The sequence below is a fragment of the Podarcis erhardii genome (assembly GCF_964252035.2).
Source record: "Podarcis erhardii genome assembly, chromosome: 13".
NCBI classification, from domain to species: Eukaryota; Metazoa; Chordata; class Lepidosauria; order Squamata; family Lacertidae; genus Podarcis; species Podarcis erhardii.
Genome location: NC_138502.1, coordinates 8,259,256 through 8,283,368, shown reverse-complemented (window position 1 = coordinate 8,283,368; position 24,113 = coordinate 8,259,256). Strand labels below are relative to the sequence as shown.

The 24,113-nt window shown below is 41.6% G+C and overlaps 1 protein-coding gene across 1 annotated transcript; it reads right to left on the bottom strand.

Moving 5' to 3' along the window:
* Positions 1–365: 365 nt before the first annotated feature.
* On the bottom strand, positions 366–22,608 carry LOC309328542 (vomeronasal type-2 receptor 26-like; the record flags this gene model as incomplete). Its single annotated transcript, XM_081838539.1, has 8 exons — positions 366–395; positions 889–966; positions 5,953–6,180; positions 12,715–13,610; positions 14,537–14,663; positions 15,687–15,914; positions 21,735–22,026; positions 22,529–22,608. The coding sequence occupies 8 exons, from the start codon at positions 22,606–22,608 to the stop codon at positions 366–368; spliced, it is 1,959 nt and encodes a 652-aa protein (XP_081694665.1).
* Positions 22,609–24,113: the final 1,505 nt, after the last annotated feature.

The window sequence follows — 24,113 nt, the reverse complement described above, 5'->3', positions numbered from 1 at the left end:
ATCATTCATCTTCCATCTAAAGGAGCCGGTTGGCAAAAGTGTTAGTACTGGGATATCCTTCACTCTCCCACCTATGTAACACTGATCAGACATGGTTTGCCATCACATTAACTGAATGGTGGCAGAAGTTCTGGATAGCATCCTTGCCTTATCAAAAAGTGGGGACACTGGATTATAGCATCAATAGACCATTGGGATATCAGATCCCCACAAGGCATGATGGAGAACAGCAACAACTTGGAAAAGAGAGATGCGACAAACTTGGCACCTCAGTTACTGCTCACGCCCCATGTGCCCGCTCTCACTTAAATATATTTCCGCCACTTCACCATACAACCTTTTACCCAAAGGTGTAAAAACAAAACCTAACTATCCTCAAATATCCTGTGGGGGATCTTTGTGAGGGGGATAACCAGTAAGTTAGAGTATCTAGCAGGTGTTCTTGAAATAAACAATGAAGACTCATTTTTTAAAAAAGGTAGTATAATACAAGTGGAGAAACTTAGGCATATCTGTCAAGTGTCCCTTATTCCAGCGCCATGTCCTGCTGCTGTCCCTTATTGATGGATATCCCTTAAATGTCCCTTAAATGATGTCCCTTAAAATTTAAAGGAAGCAGCTCCTCTCCCTCCCTCCCTGCCGGCCAGGGAGGAGAAAGGCTCCAACTGTGTTGCTTGGCTGCGTTGCTCACCCAATAAGAAGTCTAAGAACGACTGGGGGGTGGAGCTTGCATGCCTTGTGCTGATCAAATCGGCTGTGTTCCCTGGGGACTCGCCTTTGCTCAGCGCTTCGCAGCGGAGAGGTGACGGTGGTTTTCCTTGAGGCTTCGTTTGGCTGCTGGCTGGGCTTTCTGCCTTTGGCTCAGAGGGGCTCAGAAGTTGAACATACCTGTGCTGAATGCTCGGATTGGAATTGGATGGATACGTAATCGACGGCCCACTCATCCTTGCCGGCGAAAAGGTCTGTCTGGAGTGGGGGCACATGGTGGGGGAAAAGGAAAGGAGATCTCGTGGTGGTGGGGGGAGGCTGTGTGTGTGTGGCTAGTTAATGCAAGCTGAGGGGTTTTTTGAATGCTGGATGCCATTTTGTTACACGTGCTGCTGCAAACTTTGCAGTGCAAAGCCAGGCCAGGTAGCCATCTTAAGTTGAGGCTGCATAGGCCTTGTGGTGCATGTGATTCAGATTCTATTCAGTTGAACCTCTGGTTACAAAGTTGGTTGGACAGTGTTCTCGAAGCTACCAGCATGAGTTTGACCAGACTGCAGAAGGACAGGAAGACTGGAGTGCCTGGAACAGGTGAGGCTGCAGGTCCCTTATTTTGGCTGCTGGTCCCTTATTTTCAAATCTGTAAGTTGACAGCTATGCTTAGGTTACTTATTTAATAATTACACTAGTTCACTTTAATTCACTTTCAGAGGTTTCGGCTTTATAGTTCAGTTCCTTTCTAAGACGGTACTTTCCTTCAGTTACCCACCCCTTTCACAAATCCTAATGTACTTTCAGTAATAGTCTTAAGGGCTCACCACACACCCCCTTCCTTCACTGGGTTTTGGGAGTCTCCTTTCCTCAGAAGAGTCTCTCCCCTCCAGATTGGTTTGAGACCTAAGTAGACTCATCTCTTTCAGCTCCTCCTTCTCTTGTCTCACCCTCAGTCTCCCAGCAAGATTTGGTCCTATTACTCCTGCACGACAATACACTCAGTCCTTCACTGTACACTCAGAGTGGATGTTTTATTCCAGAACCAACTCTCCCTCCTCCACCCTCCTATCTCCCTAATTCCTCACCTCTCCAGCCTCCCTTCTCAACCACCTCAACTCAGCTCCCCTCTTAACCACACTCTAACTCAATCTCCCTCAAAATCCGCTCCTTTTAAACTCTCCTGGAACCCTCCTGGAACCACAGCCAATCAGAGGCTGCCACTCTTTAACCATTTGCTGGCAGGAGAAAAAAGTAAGAAGAAATACTTGTGGAACCAACTTTTACGTCACAATAGACACAACATTTTACAAGGATTGGAAGAGACACCACGGACAGAATAATTGCCACACACAGGAAGAACAAGGATATAGTTTGAGTGCCTCATTTTTAGTTCTATGAATCATTTAATGTGTCAACACAAAAAGAAGTTATTAATATTGCAGTTGTTGTATAAGGGATTATTATTTTGACTGAAATATAATAGAAATTAATAAGATTTTGGAATGTAGAAATAAAGGAAATCATCTAGCATGTGCGGGGGCACTTAAATTATATGATTCGGTATTTGACTGATTAGTATTAGTATTACAATTTGGTATTGTTTAAATGACGCTATTATTGGATGGTAATTGAAAATAAATAAAAATTATTATAACAGAAATAGAATAAATAGACTTTAGAATCATCTTTAGAAACAAAACATCTGTATTCTTAAAGATGGGCTTACTTGAGATATTCTCTGCCACCACTCTTTCAAACTGGTTAGAAGTATAATTCAAAAAAAAAAAAAAAGGTTTGTCCTATTGTTGTTGTTTATTCGTTTAGTCGTGTCCGACACTTCGTGACCCCATGGACCAAAGCATGCCAGGCACTCCTGTCTTCTACTGCCTCCCGCAGTTTGGTCAAACTCATGCTGGTAGCTTCGAGAACACTGCCCAACAATCTCATCCTCTGTCGCCGCCTTCTCCTTGTGCCCTCCATCTTTCCAAAAATTAGGGTCTTTTCCAGGGAGTCTTCTCTTCTCATGAGGTGGCCAAAGTATTGGAGCTTCAGCTTCACGATCTGTCCTTCCAGTGAGCACTCAGGGCTTATTTCCTTCAGAATGGATAGGTTTGATCTTCTTGCAGTCCATGGGACTCTCAAGAGTCTCCTCCAGCACCATAATTCAGAAAAGCATCAATTCTTTGGCGATCAGCCATCTTTATGGTCCAGCTCTCACTTCCATACATCACTACTGGGAAAACCATAGCTTTTACTATACGGACCTTTGTTGACAAGGTGATGTCTCTGCTTTTTAAGATGCTTTTAAGATGTTTGTCCTATTAGTGTTAGTAATATCCAGTGTGTTTTCATCCACATATTGTTGCATATCTCTGATACTTTTCTTTCTTAAAACTATTTAAAAAACAAGGGAAATGGCTGTTTTAAACTTCTCCTTCTTCTATTCCTCAGCTGCCTTGTGGGTGAGAGATAAAGAATGTAGAGCCCTTAACTATTTCACACTGTTTTATGTTCATCACCCAAGATGAATTTGCAGCTTCCATGAAGTACCTAAATCAGGTGAGGGCAGGCAATGGGCCTCAAATCCTCAGTGAGTTAGGGAATTTCTCTGCATGCAAAGACAGGATGTAGAAGATGAGAGCAAAAGTGGGCACAGTGCTCAAAAAGGTGGCTACTGCAGGTGCTGTAGAGGGAAATGAGGGGCAGATGGATCTTGTAAACCTAGGAAGGGAGCCCACCTAGGAGAAGGAAACTTTGAACATAAAGCTCCATTGCTTTACAGCATTACTCATTTGTGAAAAAGGCTTTGGGAGTAGAACCTGAGGAAAAATCTGAACCCATTGCCTTTGGGACATCTTTGACAGACAAAACAGTTAAGAGGAAAACTCTACAAAGATCCAGAGTTAGGACGTGTAAAGTGATACCAGCCAGCAAGTCCCAACAGAACCACAAATTCCACTGCCATTTATACCTTTCTTCGTGTTAGCTGCTCTTTGTTGTTCAGGTCAGGCCTCACCACAATAATGTAGCATTTAGGGGAAAAAATGCAAACCAGTAACCGAGCACCAGAAGCAAAGATGGAGAAGATCTCCACAGCCACCATGTATTTTCCTCTGGTGCTCAGGTAGTTTGGAATGAAGGAGAGCCAAACACTGCAGAAGACCAGCATGCTGAAGGTGATGAACTTGGCTTCGTTGAAAGTGTCAGGCAACTTCCTGGCTAGGAAGGCCACCATGAAGCTGATAGTGGCCAGGAAGCCCATGTAGCCCAAAACACAATAGAACATGGAGACTGACCCTTCATTACAAAGAAATATCATTTCTTCAGGCATTGAGTGCATGTCCACATCTGGGAATGGGGGAGAGGTTGCCAGCCAGAGGACACAGATTCCTACTTGAACAATGGAGCAGGAAAAGACAATGGAATAAGCCAGTTCTTTGCCTACCCATTTCCTCATATTGGATCCTGGTTTGGTAGCCATGAATGCCAAAACCACCAATATGGTTTTGACTAAGATGCTGGAGAGGGCCACAGAGAAGACAATGCCAAAAGCAGTTTGTCGGAGAAGGCAAGTCACCATATTAGGTTTTCGGAGAAACAACAAAGAAGAGAGGAAACACAAGAGGAGGGAGATAAGGAGACCATAGGTGAGGTTTTGGTTGTTGGCTTTGACTATGGCTGTATTGCGATGCTTAATGAAGATGCCTAGCACTAGAATCGTAATCAGAGAGAATAGAAGCGCAGAGGAAGTTGAAACAATGGCCAAGGTTTCATCAAAGGCTAGGAAATTTGGAATCTTAGGAATGCAAAGATCCTGGCCGCTGTTTGGATACTGATCTGCTGGTCAACTGACACATGTTTCCATGTCTGAAAATACAAAAACAATGTGTGACAATTTGAAGTAACCAAAAGTATTCTTAAGAATTTCACATCACTAGTCCATTTAGCATAGTGTTTTCTACGTCAGAATGTATACGAGCTTCAAGCCCAAATGCTTTTGTACTAGGTGTATAAAACGTGTATCTATTCTGGAAATTTCTACATGGGTGACATCTTTTTTTTTTCTTTATTGTCCCCCTGCTTTTTCTTAGAGCCACATAAACAGTACAACAAAATGAGAAATGCATTTCAGCTGAAATTTTTGGATCTCAGAAAAGTGAGTTTGATAATACTTTCACCCCATTGTCAAACAACCTAATTCTTAGAGGAGAAAAACCACTTTTATTCCACCCGAATTTTGTCGAAGTTGGAAGTAAAATATATTCGCTTCCACTTAAAAAAGAAATCTTCAAGATGTTTTAAAGATTAAAATATATTGATGTTATCTATAAACAATGAGAAGAACACATCTGTTAATTTAAGCCTTCTCTCCTGCAGCAGTTTGATGTCAACAAAATTGCCAGGAGCCCAGAGGTTCTGCAGTATCTTAAGATGTCATTTCTAACCTTTCTCATTTGAAATCATTCCTTCTGGACATGGATCACAATCATAGCAGCAAAACTTCTCCCCCTCCTTCTTTTTCTTCCCGTAACCAGGATGGCAGTTGGCATTACATACAGAAAGCGGTGGCACCTATTCAAAGAGATAGGAAGAGTTTAATATTATGATATTGTTTTGGGGAATTTATCAAGTATCAAATATCAGGTGATTTAATAGTAAATAGGAGAACTAACAGTGTGACATGATCCGTAGGTACACAAGTGGCACATACAGTGGGGTAAAAAGCTGCTGTTCTAAGAATCATACAAACCTAAGAAGATTCCTGGACCATCCAGCCTTACAGCTGTGTTAGAATTCAGTGTGATTCAGGGTGATTTCACCCCTGGCTTGGCCTTCTGATGGAGTCACCACCTAATGGCATTTGCTTCAAAAAGTTCACATGGTGGTCCTTTGTGTGGCACAAAGAATTAAAGGTAAACCATTATAGTGGTTCCGCTCCTACCTGCAGGGTCAGTACAAGAAACTAGCAATAGGAAATCATTCCATGACTTTTGGGTAGTGGTTTCCTGTTAGGCCACATCCTGTCTCAGAGAGAAATGCTTTGGGTTCCTGACCTGTTCTGGGAGGAGTTGCATTCCGTTTGAAGCAAGAGGTCTAGGAGCGCTCCTCAATTCTCACTCATCACTAGCCTGAAGTGCTTTCAGGTGCTAGTGAATTTCAAAATTAATAATGTGTGAAGTGCTTTTGTTACATCGCATTTTGTGGATAACCACAGATTCTGGGTTTTCAGGAACTGTGCCATTATTTCCATACCTTAGTGAAGCGTTTGTGCCATTTGATTCTGTCTTCATTAATGGTGAGCTCTTTGCCCGCAGGGGCGTGAGGATCCAAACTTCCCACTTTGACCCTGACATAGGAATTATTTGGGAAAGTGACCAAGTTGGTAATATCAAAACCAGCTGCTAACTCTCCATATTCATTTAATGTAATTTCATCCCCAGCACTGTTGTTGAATGAGATTCTCTGCAGGAATGAGTGGAGCTAAGTGGAAAGAGCATTGAAGTTAAATGCTTCAGTTCACAATGGAGAGCATCCATATTTTAGTTGCACATACAGGAGGAGTAGGAAATCTTGAATCAGTGCCAATTCAACATTCAACAGACTTGAATAAAGATATTATGGAGAGCTGAGACCATAGACCTGCTTGCTTGAGACGTTTGTCAAAATCCAAGAAAGGGAAGTAATTTCAGAAGTCACGTACGAGAAGAGATGAGAGCTGATGCTCTCAAAGGAGAGCAATGCAACATGAGAACATCGGACTGGACCTTTCCATAGTTTATAGAGTGGATTTGACCATGGTTGGATGTTGGATGCAGAGAAGTGATAGGGAGCAGCAGCTGGAGAACCCCCAAGGGACACCCCGAAGAAAGGAGGCTCAGAGTAGGGGATTGGTTGTGGGATGACAAGGAGTTGTCAGTGGGTGAAGAGGGAGCCGACAGGGAGGAAGAGGTGTCAGAAACAGAAGAGGCAACAGGGTTAAGGGAGCAGGAAAATTTCAGCAGACTGAAATCCAGACTCAGAAGCAGAAGAGGAGATGGGAGAAAAACTCATTTGTGCAATCTAAGAATACTGTGTAATTCAAAAAGCTGTTGCATATTTCTTTATATGTTCAGCAACCCATATTTGTTTTCGCCACCTTGAAAATTTGGGGGATCATCAAAAAAGTTCAGTACCATACTACTTGGCTATATGCTTTTCCTATTTTTTAGGCCATCTCTTTTATCTTTCTCTTTAAACAATTAGACTCAAAAGAGCTTATTGTTCATTGACAGCATGCACATAGCCTATACGTACAGAGATTTCTAATAAAATCTCTCCACACATTTAAAAATTAAAGTTCTAAAGCAATCCCCCTTTATATCAATCAAAGTTATTTTCAATCAGATATAGCATATATGAAATAATTAAAATAATACCAATTAACGGTTACTTACAATGGGGCATCAATGAAGTCCTGGGAAGGGTGATTCTTGAAGGAAACTTTGCGGACTATGTAATAAATATGAGATGCCATTGCACCTATGACCAGGTCACCTGGCTCATACCACTCGTGTGGCACATGAACAGGATTATTTGTTGCGCATTGAGTGCTTTGTCCTTGGGACACTATATTGGGGAGCAGCAGAAGCAGCAGGAGCAACATCCTGATGGCAAATACCCTTGTGTGCATAGACTCCCCTGCTTCTCTCGACAGTATTATTCCTCTCCTCCACCTGATCTGAACAAGGCAAATTGGGTGGCAGCTGACTCTGTCAATCTGGCACTTTAAAGCTTTAGCTTGAACTTTAGCTTTAGCTTGAACACTGTCACAACAGAATGCCTTGGATACCAAATAAGATGCAGTGGTTTGATATGAAAGAGGGAAACTGATAACTGATAAGTAACAGAGTCCAGCCTTCTTGTCTATGGAGCACAGAGGAGCTTATAATCATTTCAGGATTGCTTGTTGATTCTTTTCCCCCACTGTGACACCTGGAGGTTCAGTCAGGTGGATTGATTGTTGTAATTTTTGTAATGATAGGGGAGAGAACCAGTTGTGCAGTGTTTTTGGATTCTATGGCGCATCAGCAGTAGGGGAACTGCCAAAATATTACTATTATTATTTTTAAATATATATTTTTGTTTATTTCTCAATATTGTTCCAATAGCGACCTCAATATAACAATACCAATTTTATCTAATTAATGCAATTATGAATGCCAATTATTCAAATGTCAAATTATATGATTTAATTAAACTGGCCCCCTTGTATGCTAGATTTGATGGCTTCATTCTTCTTCATTAATTCTGTGCTCCACTATGTTAGGAATTTCCATTGCATTCCATGCACATATAGTAATCTCTTATATAACAGCTACAGTTTTGTGATTTCTATTTGTGTTGGTATATTAGGTAATTTATAAAGTTTGAAGTGAGGAACTCTAAATGTAATCCTTATTCTTTCCTGCGTGTAACAATATCCCCCTATGATGTTTTCCCATCCATATATGGTGCTGTATCCTTCATTCCTGCAACTGTTGATGGTTCCTATCATGGCCTGTTATAAGCAGTTATTACACAGGTTCCAAAAGTCACTGCATCACTTTGTCCTGTGATTTGGCTTCCAGTAAAGAAGCAGTGTTCACCATTTTTTCCAGCCTAGGAGGAACGGTCTGAATCTAGACTGCAGATAATAATTATAATATAAAATTTTATTTATATCCCGCCAAAGCTGGGCTCAGAGCGGCTAATAACAGTAAATGTAAGACAGTTTACATAAAATCACAAGCTATTAATTGAAATACATTCTAAAATCAATTCATAATCTAATTAATGGCAACCATTGGACTAGAGTTCTATGAGGATTACCAAAGGAGGGGGTCAGACTGTGCCTTGGCCAAAGGCCTGGTGGAATAGCTCTGTCTTGCAGGCCCTGCGGAAAGACGTCAATCCCGCATGGCCCTAGTCTCTTGTGACAGAGCCTTCCACCACATCGAGGCCACAGCCGAAAAAGCCCTGGCTCTGCTTGAGGCCAGCCTAACTTCCCTGCAGTCCGGGACCTCCAAGATGTTTCCGTTTGAAGACCTTAAGGCCATTCATGGGATATACCAGGAGAGGCGGTCCCGTAGGTACGAGGGTCCAAGGCTGTACAGGGTTATAAATATTTAAACCAGCACCTTAAACCTGATCCTGTACTCCACCGGGAGCCAGTGCAGCTGGTATAGCTCCGGGTGAATGTGATCCTGATAGTTAATCCAAAAGCATCTATTACTGCAGCTGGTAGACAGGAAGCTGGACATTCCAATGTAATTATTTTTGTAACATCACAAAAACATAGGCAAGGAATGAACCTACAAGGTCAGCAGGATATCTAGAGTTGAGCTGATCCCATCCTTTCCCCGCTTCCTATTTCGTTAGTATTGTGGGATCCTTCAGTCTCCCACCTATGTAACACTGATCAGACATGGTTTGCCATCACATTAACTGAATGGTGGCAGAAGTTCTGGATAGCATCCTTGCCTTATCAAGAAGTGGGGACACTGGATTATAGCATCAATAGACCAATGGGATATCAGATCCCCACAAGGCATGATGGAGAACATCAGCAACTTGGAAAAGATGGATGCGACAAACTTGGCACCTCAGTTACCGCTCAAGCCCATGTGTCCGCTCTCTCTTAAATATATTGCCCCCACCTCACCGAACAACCTTTGACCTGAAGGCTTAAAAACAAAACCTCACTATCCCAGGGGGATCTTTGTGAGGGGGATAACCAAGAATTTAGAGTCTCAAGCAGGTGTTCTTTAAATAAACAATAAAGATTTATTGCCTTCACTGGGATTTGGGAATATCTTCTTTCCTCAGAAGAGTCTCTCCCCTGCAGATTAGTTGGAGACCTAAGTAGACTCATCTCTTTCAGCTACCTCTTGTCCTGTCTCACCCTCAGTCTCCCAGCAAGATCCGGTCCTATTACTCCTGTAGGACATTACACTCAGTCCTTCACTGTACACTCAGAGTGCATGTTTTATTCCAGAACCAACTCTCCCTCCTCCACACTCCTATCCTATCTCCCTAACTCCCAACCTCTCCAGCCTCCCTCCTCAACCACCTCAACTCAACTCCCCTCTTAACCACACTCTAACTCCATCTCCCTCGAAATGTGTTCCTTTTAAACTCTCCCTCTTGGAACCACAGCCATTCAGAGGCTGCCGTTCTTTAACCATTTACTGGCAGGAGAAAAAAGTAAAAAGAAATACTTGTGGAACCAACGTTTCCATCACAACAGACACAACATTTTACCGGGACTGGAAGAAACACCACAGACAGAATAACTGCCACACACAGGAAGAACAAGGATATAGTTTGAGTGCCTCATTTTTAGTTCTATGAATCATTTCATGTGTCAACACGAATAGAAGTTATTAATATTGCAGTTGTTGCATAAAGGATTATTATTCTGACCGGAATATAATAGAATAATAAGATTTTTGAATGTAGAAATAAAGGAAATCATCTAGCATGTGAGGGGACGGGACCTAAATTACCGTAAATTTCGCTCCATAACACGCAGATTTTTCCTCCTAGAAAGTAAGGGGAAATGTCTGTGCGTGTTATGGAGCGAATGCCTACAGATGGGGGGAAACTGCTGCAGTTGTGAGCAGTCTGTGGCTTGCTTTGAAACAGCAAAGCAGGTGTAAGCGGCTCCTGTCAGCGAGCCGAGCTGGGGAGGAGGGAGAGAAGCAGAGCGGGCTTGGCTGCTTTAAAAAAACCGTCCTCTATGTTCCTCTCTCCTCCCCACTGATCTGCTAAGTAGCAGCGAAGCTTTTCAGCCAGCCTAGCCGGGAGGAGGGAGAGAAGCAGAGCGGGGTTGGCTGCTTTAAAACAACCCCGTACTCTCTGTCCCTGCCTGCAGTTTTTTGCTGTCCGATTTTGGATTAGCCACTGTAGGGGCTGTGTGTGTGTGTGCTTGAGCTATAGTTCTCCTCCTCCTGCTTCCCCTTCGCTCTCCCTGGCTCTCCCTCCGACTTTAGAATTGACTGTGTGTGTGTGTGTGAGAGAGAGAGGGCTCCTTCTCCTCCTCCTGCTTCCCTTCACTCTCCCTGCGCTGTCCCTCCGACTTTAGAATTGACACTCTGTGTGTGTGTGTGTGTGTGTGTGAGAGAGAGAGAGAGAGGGCTCCTTCTCCTCCTCCTGCTTCCCTTCACTCTCCCTGCGCTGTCCCTCCGACTTTAGAATTGACACTCTGTGTGTCTCTCTGTGTGTGTGAGGGCTCCTTCTCCTTCTCTTGCTTCCCGTTCACTCCCCCAGCGCCCTGCGACTTTACGACCAGTTCCCTCTCTGCGTGTGTGTGTGTGTTGACCTCACTGCGCTTGTTGGGGGAGAGTGTTGGTCGCAATTTTTCTTGATTTGTCTCAGAGTGGTTACTATCATGGTTTCCTTGCCGGGGAGGAGGGAGAGACGCAGAGCCTGCTTGTTCTAAAGGAGCAAAGCTGGAGAGGAGCCTCTCCTGCATTATCAGCAGCATCCTTCTCCACACCCCCCACGCGAGCTCCTTGTCCCTTGAGTTCTTTTCCTTCCCTCCCCACTTAAAACGTGGTTACAAAGCATGGATCCACATGGATCCTCAGGATTTTTGCACTAGGTCACCCCAAATTCACCATCAGATCACATAGCATATCCATGGCTACAGCCTGCACCAAAACACACACGCACCCACTGTTTCATGGGGTCGCAATGGCGCAAAAACGTGGTTACAAAGCATGGATCCACATGGATCCTCAGGATTTTTGCATTGGGCTACCCCAAACTCACCGTCAGATCACATGTCTGTGGCCACAGCATGAACCACAAAAATCATATATCCACTGTTTCATTTAGAATATTTTTTTCTTGTTTTCCTCCTCTAAAAACTATGTGCGTGTTATGGTCAGGTGCGTGTTATAGAGCGAAAAATACGGTATATGATTCGGTATTTGAGTGATTAGTATTAGTATTATAATTTGGTATTGTTTTAATGACGCTATTATTGGATGGTAATTGTAAATTAATAAAAATTATTATAACAGAAATAATGTTTTCCTCCAGATATTGTTGCATATCTCTGCTACTTTTCTTTCTTAAAACTATTTAAAAAACAAGGGAAGTGGCTGTTTTAAACTTCTCCTTCTATTCCTCAGCTGCCTTGTGTCAGAGAGATAAAGAATGTAGAGCCCTTAACTATTTCACAAATGTTTTTTGTTTCTGGTACCCTTTTTTGTCTTCAAGATGAATTTGCAGATTCCATGAAGTAATTGATAAGAGACTTTTTATTAACAGTCATTCATACAGTGCATGTACAACACTGAACAACTGAACTTAACCATTTCTAAATGAAAAGGCTGAGAGTTTTGCTATTAAGATTCCATTTGCTTTAAATATACAGTAAGACATGACAGGGGTGTATGGAGTGTTAGGGAGGGGTGGTAACTCTACCGGGGAACAAGTCGTGCTCCTTCTGGGGTAGTTTGTCTACCTCTGATCCCCACCCCTTCACTCAGTTCTCACCTGTGGCTCCTAGAAATTGTCAGCTTGCAACAGCAGCCACATCCCATGAATCAGATACAACTGGCTGGCTCCCTAAACCAGGTGAGGGCAGCCAATGGGCCTCAAATTCTCAGTGAGTTGGGGAATTTCTCTGCATGCAAAGACAGGATGTAGAAGATGAGAGCAAAAGTGGGCCCAGTGCTCAAAAAGGTGGCTACTGCAGGAGCTGTAGAGGGAAATGAGGGGCAGATGGGTCTCGTAAACCTTGGAAGGGAGCCCACCTAGGAGAAGGAAACTTTCAACCTAAACCTCCACTGCCTTGCAGCATTACTCATTTGTGAAAAAGGCTTTGGGAGTAGAACCTGAGGAAAAATCTGCACCCATTGCCTTTGGGAAACTTTGGCAGACAAAAAAGTTTAGAAGCAAATTCTACACATATCCAGAGTTAGGACGTGTAAAGTGATAGCAGCCAGCAAGTCCCAACAGAACCACAAATTCCACTGTCATTTATACCTTTCTTTGTGTTAGCTGCTCTTTGTTGTTCAGGTCAGGCCTCACCACAATAATGTAGCATTTAGGGGAAAAAATGCAAACCAGTAACCCAGCACCAGAAGCAAAGATGGAGAAGATCTCCACAGCCACCATGTATTTTCCTCTGGTGCTCAGGTAGGTTGGAATGAAGGAGAGCCAAACACTGCAGAAGACCAGCATGCTGAAGGTGATGAACTTGGCTTCGTTGAAAGTGTCAGGCAACTTCCTGACTAGAAAGGCCACCGTGAAGCTGATAGTGGCCAGGAAGCCCATGTAGCCCAAAACACAATAGAACATGGAGACTGACCCTTCATTACAAAGAAATATGATTTCTTCAGGGATTGAGTGCATGTCCACATCTGGGAATGGGGGAGAGGTTGCCAGCCAGAGGACACAGATTCCTACTTGAACAATGGAACAGGAAAAGACAATGGAATAAGCCAGTTCTTTGCCTACCCATTTCCTCATATTGGATCCTGGTTTGGTAGCCATGAATGCCAAAACCACCAATATGGTTTTGGCTAAGATGCTGGAGAGGGCCACAGAGAAGACAATGCCAAAAGCAGTTTGTCGGAGAAGGCAAGTCACCATATTAGGTTTTCCGATAAACAACAAAGAAGAGAGGAAACACAAGAGGAGGGAGATAAGGAGACCATAGGTGAGGCTTCGGTTGTTGGCTTTGACTATGGCTGTATTGCGATGCTTAATGAAGATGCCTAGCACTAAAATTGTGATCAGAGAGAATAGAAGCGCAGAGGAAGTTGAAACAATGGCCAAGGATTCATCAAAGGCTAGGAAGTTTGGAATCTTAGGAATGCAGAGATCCTGGCCACTGTTTGGATACTGATCTGCTGGGCAACTGATACATGTTTCCATGTCTGAAAATACACAAGTAATGTGTGACAATTTGAAGTAACCAAAAGTATTCTTAAGAATTTCACATCACTAGTCCATTTAGCATAGTGTTTTCTACGTCAGAATGTATAAGCCCAAATGCTTTTGTACTAGGTGTATCAAAAATAAAACTTGTGTATCAATTCTGGAATTTTCTACATGGGTGACATCTTTTTTTACTGTCTCCCTGCTTTTTCTTAGAGCCACATAAAAAGTACAACAAAATAAATACATTACATCTGAAATTTTTGGATCTCGGGAAAGCGAGTTTGATAAGACTTTCACCCTATTGTCAAAAACCTAATTATTCGAGGAGAAAACACCACTTCTATTCCACCCTAATTTTGTAGAAGATGGAGGTAAAATATATTAAAGGTAAAGGTAAAGGGACCATTAGGAGTTGCGGCGCTCCTCTCGCTTTATTGGCCGAGGGAGCCGGCATACAGTTTCCGGGTTATGCTGCCAGCATGACTAAGCCACTTCTGGCGAACCGGAGCAGCGCACAGAAACGCCATTTACCTTCCTGCTGGAGTGGTACCTATTTATCTACTTGCACTTTCAAACTGCTAGGTTGCACTTTGATGTGCTTTCGAACTGCTAGGTTGGCAGGAGCAGGGACCAAGCAGTGGCAGAGCACCCTGTCGCAGGGATTTGAACTGTCGACCTTCTGATCTGCAAGTCCTAGGCGCTGTGGTTTAACCCACAGCGCCACCCGTGTCTCCAGAATATATTAGTTTCCACTTAAAAAAGAAAACTTCAAGATTTTAAAGGTAAAATATATTGATGTTATCTATAAACAATGAGAAGAACACATCTGTTAATTTAAGCCTTCTCTCCTGCAGCAGTTTAATGTCAACTAAATTGCCAGGAGCCCAGAGGTTCTGCAGTATCTTAAGATGTCATCTCTAACCTTTCTCATTTGAAATCATTCCTTCTGCACACGGATCACAATCATAGCAGCAAAACTTCTCCCCCTCCTTCTTTTTCTTACCGTAACCAGGATGGCAGTTGGCATTACATACAGAAAGCGGTGGCACCTATCCAAAGAGATAGGAAGAGTTTAATATTATGATATTGTTTTGGGGAATTGACCAAATATCCACTATCAGGTGATTTAATAGTAAATGGGAGAATTGATAATGTGAAATTATCCTTATTCTTAAGGAAACCAGCCCTGAGTGCTCACTGGAAGGACAGGTCCTGAAGCTGAGGCTCCAATACTTTGGCCACCTCATGAGAAGAGAAGACTCCCTGGAAGAGACCCTAATGTTGGGAAAGATGGAGGGCACAAGGAGAAGGGGACAACAGAGGACGAGATGGTTGAACAGTGTTCTCGAAGCTACCAGCATGGGTTTGACTAACTGCGGGAGGCAGTGGAAGACAGAAGTGCCTGGCGTGCTCTGGTCTATGGGGTCATGAAGAGTTGGACACGACTAAACGACTAAACAACAACAACAAGACACAAGTGGCACATACAGTAGGGTAGAAAGCTGCTGTTCTAAGCGTCATACAAGCTTAAGAAGATGTCAGTATTCATGCCTGGACCATCCAACCTTATAGCTGTGTTTAACTCCATCAAAAGGCCAAGCCAGGGGTGAAATCACACCAAATTCTGTGTGATTTCACCCCTGGCTTGGCCTTTTGATGGAGTCACCACCTAACGGCATTTGCTTCAAGGAGTCCACATGGTGTTCCTTTGTGTGGCACAAGGAATTAAAGGTAAACCATTATAGTGGTTCTGCTCCTACCTGCAGGGTCATTACAAGAAACTAGCAATAGGAAATCATTCCATGACTTTTGTGGTTTCCTGTTAGGCCACATCCTGTCTCAGAGAGAAATGCTTTCGGGTCCTATACCTGACCTGTTCTGGGAGGAGTTGCATTCCATTTGAAGCAAGAGGTCTGGGAGCACTCCTCTATTCTAACTCATCACTAGTCTGAAGTGGTTTCAAGTGCTAGTGAATTTCAAAATGAATAATGTGTGAAGTGCTTTTGTTACATCCCATTTTGTGGATAGCCACTAATTCTGGGTTTTCAGGGACTGTGCCATTATTTCCATACCGTAGTGAAACGTCTGTGCCATTTGATTCTGTCTTCATTAATGGTGAACTCTTTGCCCGGAGGGGCCTGAGGATCCAAACTTCCCACTTTGACTCTGACATAGGAATTATTTGGGAAAGTGACCAAGTTGGTAATATCAAAGCCAGCTGCTAACTCTCCATATTCATTTAATGCAATTTCATCCCCAGCACTGTTGTTGAATGAGATTCTCTGCAGGAATGAGTGGAGCTAAGTGGAAAGAGAATCAAAGTTAAACACTTCAGTTCACAATAGAGAACACCCATATTTTAGTTGCACATACAGGAGGAGTAGGAAATCATGAATCTGTGCCAATTCAACTTTCAACAGACTTGCATCAAGATATTATGGAGAGATAAGACCATACACCTGCTTGCTTGAGACCAGCCTTTGTCAAGATCCAAGAAAGGGAAGGGATTTGAGAAGTCATGTATGAGAAGAAATGGGAGCTTATGTTCTCAAAGGATAGGAATGCAACATGAGAATATCAGACTGGACCTTTCCATAGTTAATAGGGTGGATTTGAGCACGGTTTGATGTTGGATGTAGTGGAGTGGTAGGGAGCAGCTGCTGGGGAACCCCCAAGGGACACCCCAAGGAAAGGAGGCTCTGAGCCAGGGGATTGGTGGTGGAATGACAAGGAATGGTCAGTGGGAGAAGAGGGAGCAAATTGAGAGGAAGAGGTGTCAGAAACAGAAGAGGCAACAGGGTTAACAGAGCAGGAAGAGGCTGTGCCAGACTGAAATCCAGACTCAGAGGCAGAAGAGGGGAAGGGAGAAAAGCAGGGTCTAGAGACAGTGATCACACAGTTGCTAGCCTCTTCTGGGGATCTACCAGTGAGGCTTCAGGCCCCAGAAACCCCTGGTGGTTGACGGACAGGGAAAGATGAGGAGTTGGGGATGGGGCTTTCCAGGACATGCCCAGGTAGTGGCAGCTCCTTGATGGGCTGCTCTCTCTTTTCTCTTCTCTTTTCTCTTGGATATGAGGATCCCTGCAAAAGCCACTTCCTGGGGTTGGGGTCCTGGTTGTGCTCCCTCTGAATTATGCTCCCAGGGCCATGGGTCCCAGGCCCCCAACCTTACACCACTGGGTAACTGGACAGGTAAGAGAGACAGAGAGAATTGCGGAGGGATGTTTATAGAAAATGGAGGGGTTTTGTAGTATGGAGAAGGTGGTTGGCACAGCTTCAGTCACGTTTAGTTGTTGGTAGTCTGTTGATTCTGAAAGCCTGTGTCACCTAAAGTCTGTTTTAGTATAATTATAGGAAATATTCTAATTCCCATCTTTGATAAAATTACTAAAGGTTTATTTTTTAATTTCTTAAGTTTTATTCTTTTATTTCTTTATGGAAAAGTAAATGCCTACTCACAAAATGTACCAATGCAGTTAATGCTTTGTAACAGGGAACAATACCTGCCAAGGATCTACATATTGAGGAGAGAGTTTTCCCTTAGTATCTCTTCTGTTACGGATGGTTCCAGCCAAGTGCATGCTATTTAAGGCATGTGCCAAAGCATAGGCAGCATTATAAATAGTGTAGCTGTGGCCATTCATGCTCATTTCAAAATATGGTGCAGGGAGGCTCTCCAGCATCTCCTCTCCAGTACACATTTGATCGTTGGATGTTGAGAGAGTGGAATTTGAAAGTGAACAACTGAATGCATCTTCCCAGAAATCTTGGATAAAACCATCTGTGTCTGTCCAATGAGGATGTATACTCTGAAGAAAGTCATTAAAGTTGTGAATCTCCTTGAAGTGAATTGCAAAGGAGATAGCACCATGGAACATTCGTATATTAACATTAATTTTTTTTTGAAGGCTATATAATATGAAGTCGATTTGGATAGTTGTAATCCATACTTTTCCTTCACGTGACTTCTTTTGAGGAAATAGTTGCTGAGTTAACTCCATTGTGAATAAAAAAGCTGACAACCATATACTAAATCTACTTTCTCCATATAGAAGAATTGCATTAGCTTTGCTGGTTGTGAAAGTTGTAAGCAAAATCCTTGAGTCCTCTGCCATTTCTAGTTTGTTACTGTTATAATTCATATTGAATTTAAGTCTTTCTGTAAATGCCGAACAGATTCCATTCTTGAAAAGCATTGGCTCAATTGTCTGTAAGAAACGTTCTCCAGCTTCATTAGCTGAAGTGATGAGCCCAACCCATTTCCATCTGAAATGCAGAAGTAACTGGATAATTCCCTGATTCTGAAGGTCTTCATTGGGGACCATGCGGTAAAAGGAAGGGAACTTGGTTCCATAATTTATGGGTGGTTCAAATGAACCATATGAAATCTGGAAAAAGTAAAAGCCAAACGTATCTAAGTGGAAACAAGAACTCATGATATTCCAGTTTATTCAAATATAAACACGTGCACGCACACTCACTAAAATATTGAATATATATTGAATCTATATCCCAAGTTTACCAAGTTTAGAGACAGCACCAACCCCAGATTATACTGGAAAACACAGATATGCTTGCTCAATGTTTTCTGTTGATATTTATTATTATTATGGCATCATTACAGCTTCATTCTTGTACATATTGATTGTATCCAAGAATAGGGGAGCATTTGGGAGAGGAGCTTTTGGCTAGCTGCGATGGAGGATTGCTGAATTCCATCACTGCCGTACGTTCTGGAATCAGAGTCTGAGATGGGAGTAATCAGCCACCCTACACTCCTCAGGCTGGGGAGTGGCAGCTCATCTGCAGATTGCCCAAAACCTGGTCCCAAATTCAGAAGGAGGGGCTGGGGATGGGTGGATGGAAAGCCTGTAACGTTTCTTGGCAACTCTCCAAAGTCGCCTCCATTTAGCAGCAAACTTCCAATTATTAAATATTTATTAAGGGTTTTTTTTTATAAAAGAAATGCACAAATAATAAACAACATTAGTTATATCATAACAAAATCTCATAACTTCTTTGGACTTCCTCACGTCTCCTGCTCCCACTTACATCGTTGAAATTTTTTTTCAAGCAAATTATCATCTTGTTTACAATCTTATTTCCACTCATTTAAATATAATCTAACAATTCTCCAAAAGGTTTATGTTTTCCTTAATCTCACTTATCATCAAATTCCAGTCTAATTTAGTGGTGGTCAATTATTTTATGATCAAGCATCCTTCTTGACATTCAACCAAATTACAATATTTTTGTAAATAAATCTTAAATTTCTTCCAATCTTCTTCAATCCTTTCTTCTCCCAGGTCTCGGATTCTGCCAGTCATCTCCGCCAATTGCATATAGTCCATCAGCTGCATCTGCCACTCTTCCAGTGTGGGTAGATCTTGAGTTTTCCAGTTCTTAGCGATGAGTATCCTTGCTGCCGTTGTTGCATACATAAAAAATGTTCGGTCCTTCTTTAACACCTTCTGGCCGACAATACCCAGGAGGAAGGCTTCTGGTTTCTTAGTGAAGGTATACTTAAATACCTTTTTCAACTCATTATATATCATTTCCCAGAAGGCCTTCACTTTAGGGCAAGTCCACCAGAGGTGAAAGAATGTTCCTTCATTTTCTTTACATTTCCAACATTTATTATCAGACAAATGGTATATTTTGGCAAGTTTAACTGGGGTCATGTACCATCTGTATATCATTTTCATTACATTTTCCTTCAGAGCATTACATGCGGTGAAGTTCAGCCCAGTGGTCCATAACCTTTCCCAGTCCTCAAACATAATGTTATGCCCAATGTCCTGTGCCCACTTTATCATAGCCGATTTAACCATTTCGTCTTGTGTGTTCCATTTTAACAGCAAGTTATACATTCTTGATAATACCTTAGTCTTTGGTTCTAACAATTCTGTTTCCAACTTGGTTTTCTCCGCCTGGAACCCTAACTTTTTATCATTTTTAAAGACTTCTTTAAGCTGAGCGTAATGTAACCAGTCTCGCACTTTATCCTTCATTTTCTCCAAAGTCTGCAATTTCCAATTGTCTCCATCTTTTTCTAATATTTCCCAATATTTTGGCCATTTGGCCTCCATATTGGGTCTTTTTCGGGCCTTAGCTTCCAGAGGGGAAAGCCACCTCGGAGTTTTGTTTTCCAATAAGTCTTTGTATTTTGTCCAGACGTTGAATACTGCTTTCCTGACAAGCAAACTTCCAATTATTAAGATGAAAAATTGGATTTAGGTTTTGGACATGATCTGAGTGAAGGGGGAGAAACTACTCTGCTAATTAATTCAGCTGCTGAGGTGCTAAAAAGGATTTGAACGGAAAAAGGATAAACATCTATGTTGACTTGGTATGTTGGAACTGAAAGGGGGGGTTCAGCCTTCTTTATTATTATATTTCATTTTGCTTTCTTATATGGCAAAATCCTCCTCTGAAAGAACCAACTGCCTGATTATTTATAGCAAGCAAGACTGGAGAGGTGGTGTATTTGGTGATATAATATGATTCTAATAGTCATTAACTGTGTGGAAATAACAATTATTCAAAAGTGGAAAATCAAGTTCAAAGTATTCGGCTGCAGATATATTTGGAAGAAGATAAAGAGTTTCCCAAATTTGATTTGGAGAATGACTGGAGAGACGCCAAAAACACTTAGGAAGTTTGCCTAGAATTAGAATTGGAATGATGCAGCTCCAATTAACTGAGTGGCCATGACCGAAAGTAGATCAGCTTGTCAGATTAAATGCGGTGCCTTAGGGGGATAGGTGCCTTTTAATATCTTACTTAATATTTGCATTCCCAGTTTTATATGGCAAAACCTTCCCTGGACAGGTTAACCATTTGAAGGACAGCTGGTCTTAAAGCATTGGGCAGATGCCTTGCTCTGATTTTATCTGGACTGACTTGGCTACTGCCCGAGGTGAGAAGATTTTTGGACTGGCTTGGCGGAAACATCATTTTGTGAAGAGACATCGTGAACATACAGAGATAACGTAAATTCCACACAGAATATATTGTTTTGTTTTATCTCGCTTGTTTGATAAACTCAGAGGCTGTGAAAAGTAATGAGGATTAACATCGGAATGATTTATGGGAACTATCGTGAAAACTATGAAAGCAGCAGAAGTATGAGATGATCAGAACCACCTCGACCTCAGAACATGGGAAGATACCTCCAAATTTTTTTTTTTATAATTTGGCATAATGTTTGGACTGTTTGATTGTTGAATAATATGTATAATTTGGAATATTTAATATGATTTTATTGGATTGTTAAAGTGGAAAATTGAATAAATATTATTTTTTTAAAAAAAGAAGAATAGGGGAGCATTTATAATGGCTCATGTTAATAGACTAAGTGGATGATTAAGCAAAACTCCAAGGTGGAAGTGGAGTGATAGAAATTGTTGACCATGTACTTTTGATCTGTAAGCTTTGTAATGATTGTAGGGAGCGGTTGATTCTCTACGTATTAAGAACTTTCTCAGGAAGATTTCCTGGGAAATCCTGAAGATCTCCATTAGATTGTACATTCTATTGTTCTCTGAACACTATAAACTAAATCATATAAAATATCAGTAATATATAAAATACTGTACCAGCACTATTTATAACAACTAAAATGAAATACTGCAGTGTAGCAGAATAGCACAATGCTGACACCACTATATAAGGCTCTGAAGTGACACATGACAAATGCCAGAACAAAGCAAGAAAAAAAATTTCAATTAGCCTCTGAAAGTGAACAATGTTGATTAACATCATACTTTGGGAAAGGACTATCTTGACTTTTAAGGGGAGGAAAATTTTTAGTTAATATGTTCTCAGTTATTTTTGCCTATGAATCCAATGCCAATGTCATATATTCAGTAGCTCACAGGAAGCCAGTGCAGTTCATTCAGGATTGATGTATATGAACCCGTCTAGGTGCCTCCTTTACAAACCTCGCAGCTTTAGAGAAATCGGCTATTACATCTATTAAACACAAATTGATCTTCTTACACACATTGTTGCATATGCATATTATGGCCCTTTTACTTTGTCTATTTTCCCACTCCATATTTAGTAGATTCCTACTGCAAGGAAAGCATGATATCTATTTTTCAAAATCCATATTCTACCTGTGGAATCTTGAAAAGACCTAAGATGTTTGCCATGCACCAGGAGGTATCAGAGCTGAGTCCCCCAATGACTCCTAGGACATTTTTCTGGATGCCACACCTGTAGTTGGGAACAAAGTGATGTGATTTAAAGAGCAGGTCCAGAGTGTTTCGGTAGGTCATCTTTGAATCATAATAGCTATCATAGATGTGGAAGCCGAGAGAGACACTGGGCAACATCCTGGGATTCTCATTGATCTCATCAACAGCAAAGACCAAGGCCAGGATTTGCTGGTAGAACTTTGTCAACACCCTGCAAATGAAGTGAGATTTTGTTTGATAGGGAAATTAGACAGTGCACAGAATCTACATAGGAGAGATTCACCTGCCTGCCTATAAAGAGAGGATGAAGCGAGCAAAGTTTATTTACTTATTTGGCAATCTAAGAATACTGTGTAATTTTAAAAGCTGTTGCATATTTCTTCATATCTTCAGCAACCCGTGTTTGTTTTCACCACCTTGAAAATTTGGGTATCATCAAAAAAGTTGAGTACCATACTACTTTGCTATATGCTTTCCTATTTTTTATGCCATCACTTTTCTCTTTCTCTTTAAACAATTAGACTTAAAAAAGCTTATTGTTCATTGAGAATATGCGGATAGCCTATATGCACAGAGATTTCTAATAAAACCTCTCCACGCATTTAAAAAATAAAGTTCTAAAGCAATTCCCCCTTCAAATCAATCAAAGTTATTTTCTGTCCAATTAAGCATATAAGGAATAATTAAAATAATATTAATTAACGGTTACTTACAATGGGGCATCAATGAAGTCCTGGGAAGGGTGATTCTTGAAGGAAACCTTGCGGACTATGTAATAAATATGAGATGCCATTGCACCAATGACCAGGTCACCTGGCTCATACCACTCGTGTGGAACATGAACAGGATTATTTGTTGCACATTGAGCTCTTTGTCCTTGGGACACTATATTGGGGAGCAGGAGAAGCAGCAGGAGCAACATCCTGATGGCCAATTCCCTTGTGTGTATGGACTCCCCTGCTTCTCTCGACAGTATTATTACTCTCTTCCACCTGATATGAATAAGAAAAATTGGGTGGCAGCTGACTCTGTCAATTTGACACTTTAAGGGACATGTATCCACCTTCTTGTTAGTTTGAACACGGTCACAACAGAATGCCTTGGATGCCAAACAAGATGCAGTGGTTTGATATGAAAAAGGGAAACTGATAACTGATAAGTAACAGAGCCCAGCCTAGTTGTCTATGGAGCACAGAGGAGCTTATAATTATTTCAGGCTTGCTTGTTGATTCTTTTTTTCCACTGTGACAACTGAAGTTTCACTCAGGTGGATTGATTATTGTAATTTTAGTAATGATAGGGGAGAGAATCACTTGTGCAGTGTTTTTGGATTCTATGATGCATCAGCAGTAGGGGAACTGCCAAAATATTACTACTATTATTTTCTAAATATATATTTTTATTGATTTTCCTATATTGTTCCAAAAGCGACCTCATTTTAACAATACCAATTTTATCTAATTAATGCAGCTATGAATGCCAATTATTAAAATGTCAAATTATATGATTTAAATAAATGTTTCCCCTTGCATGCTAGATTTGATGGCTTCATTCTTCATGATTTCTGTGTTCCACTATGTTAATAATTTCCATTGCATTCCATGCACATATAATAATCTCTTATATAACAGCTACAGTCGTGATTTCTATTTGTGTTGGTATATTAGGTAATTTATAAAGTTTCAAGTGAAGAACTCTAAGTGTGATCTTTATTCTTTCCTGCGTGTGACAATTTCTCCTCATGATGTTTTCCCATCCATATATGGTGCTGTATCCTTCATTTGTGCAACTGTTGATGCTTCCCATCACGCCCTGGGTGAAGCGGTTATCCCACAATTTCCAAAAGTCACTGCATCGCTTTGTCCTGTGATTCGGCTTCCAGTAAAAAAGCTGGGTTCACCATTTTTTCCAGCCTATGAGGAATGGTCTGAATCCAGACTGCAGATAGTGAATCCAAAAGCATCTATTACTGCAGCTAGTCGGATCTGCCAATGTAATTATATTTGTAACATCACAAAAACATAGGCAAGGAATGAACCTACAAGGTCATCAGGATGTATAAAGATGAGCTGGCCCCATCCTTTCCCCGCTTCCTAATTTGTTAGTACTGCGGTATCCATGTCTCTCCCACCTATGTAACACCGATCAGACATAGTTTGCCATCACATTAACTGAATGGTGGCAGCAGTTCTGGATAGCATCCTTGCCTTATCAAGAAGTGGGGACACTGGATTATAGCATCAATACACCAATGGGATATCGGATCCACACAAGGCATGCTGGAGAACAGCAACAACT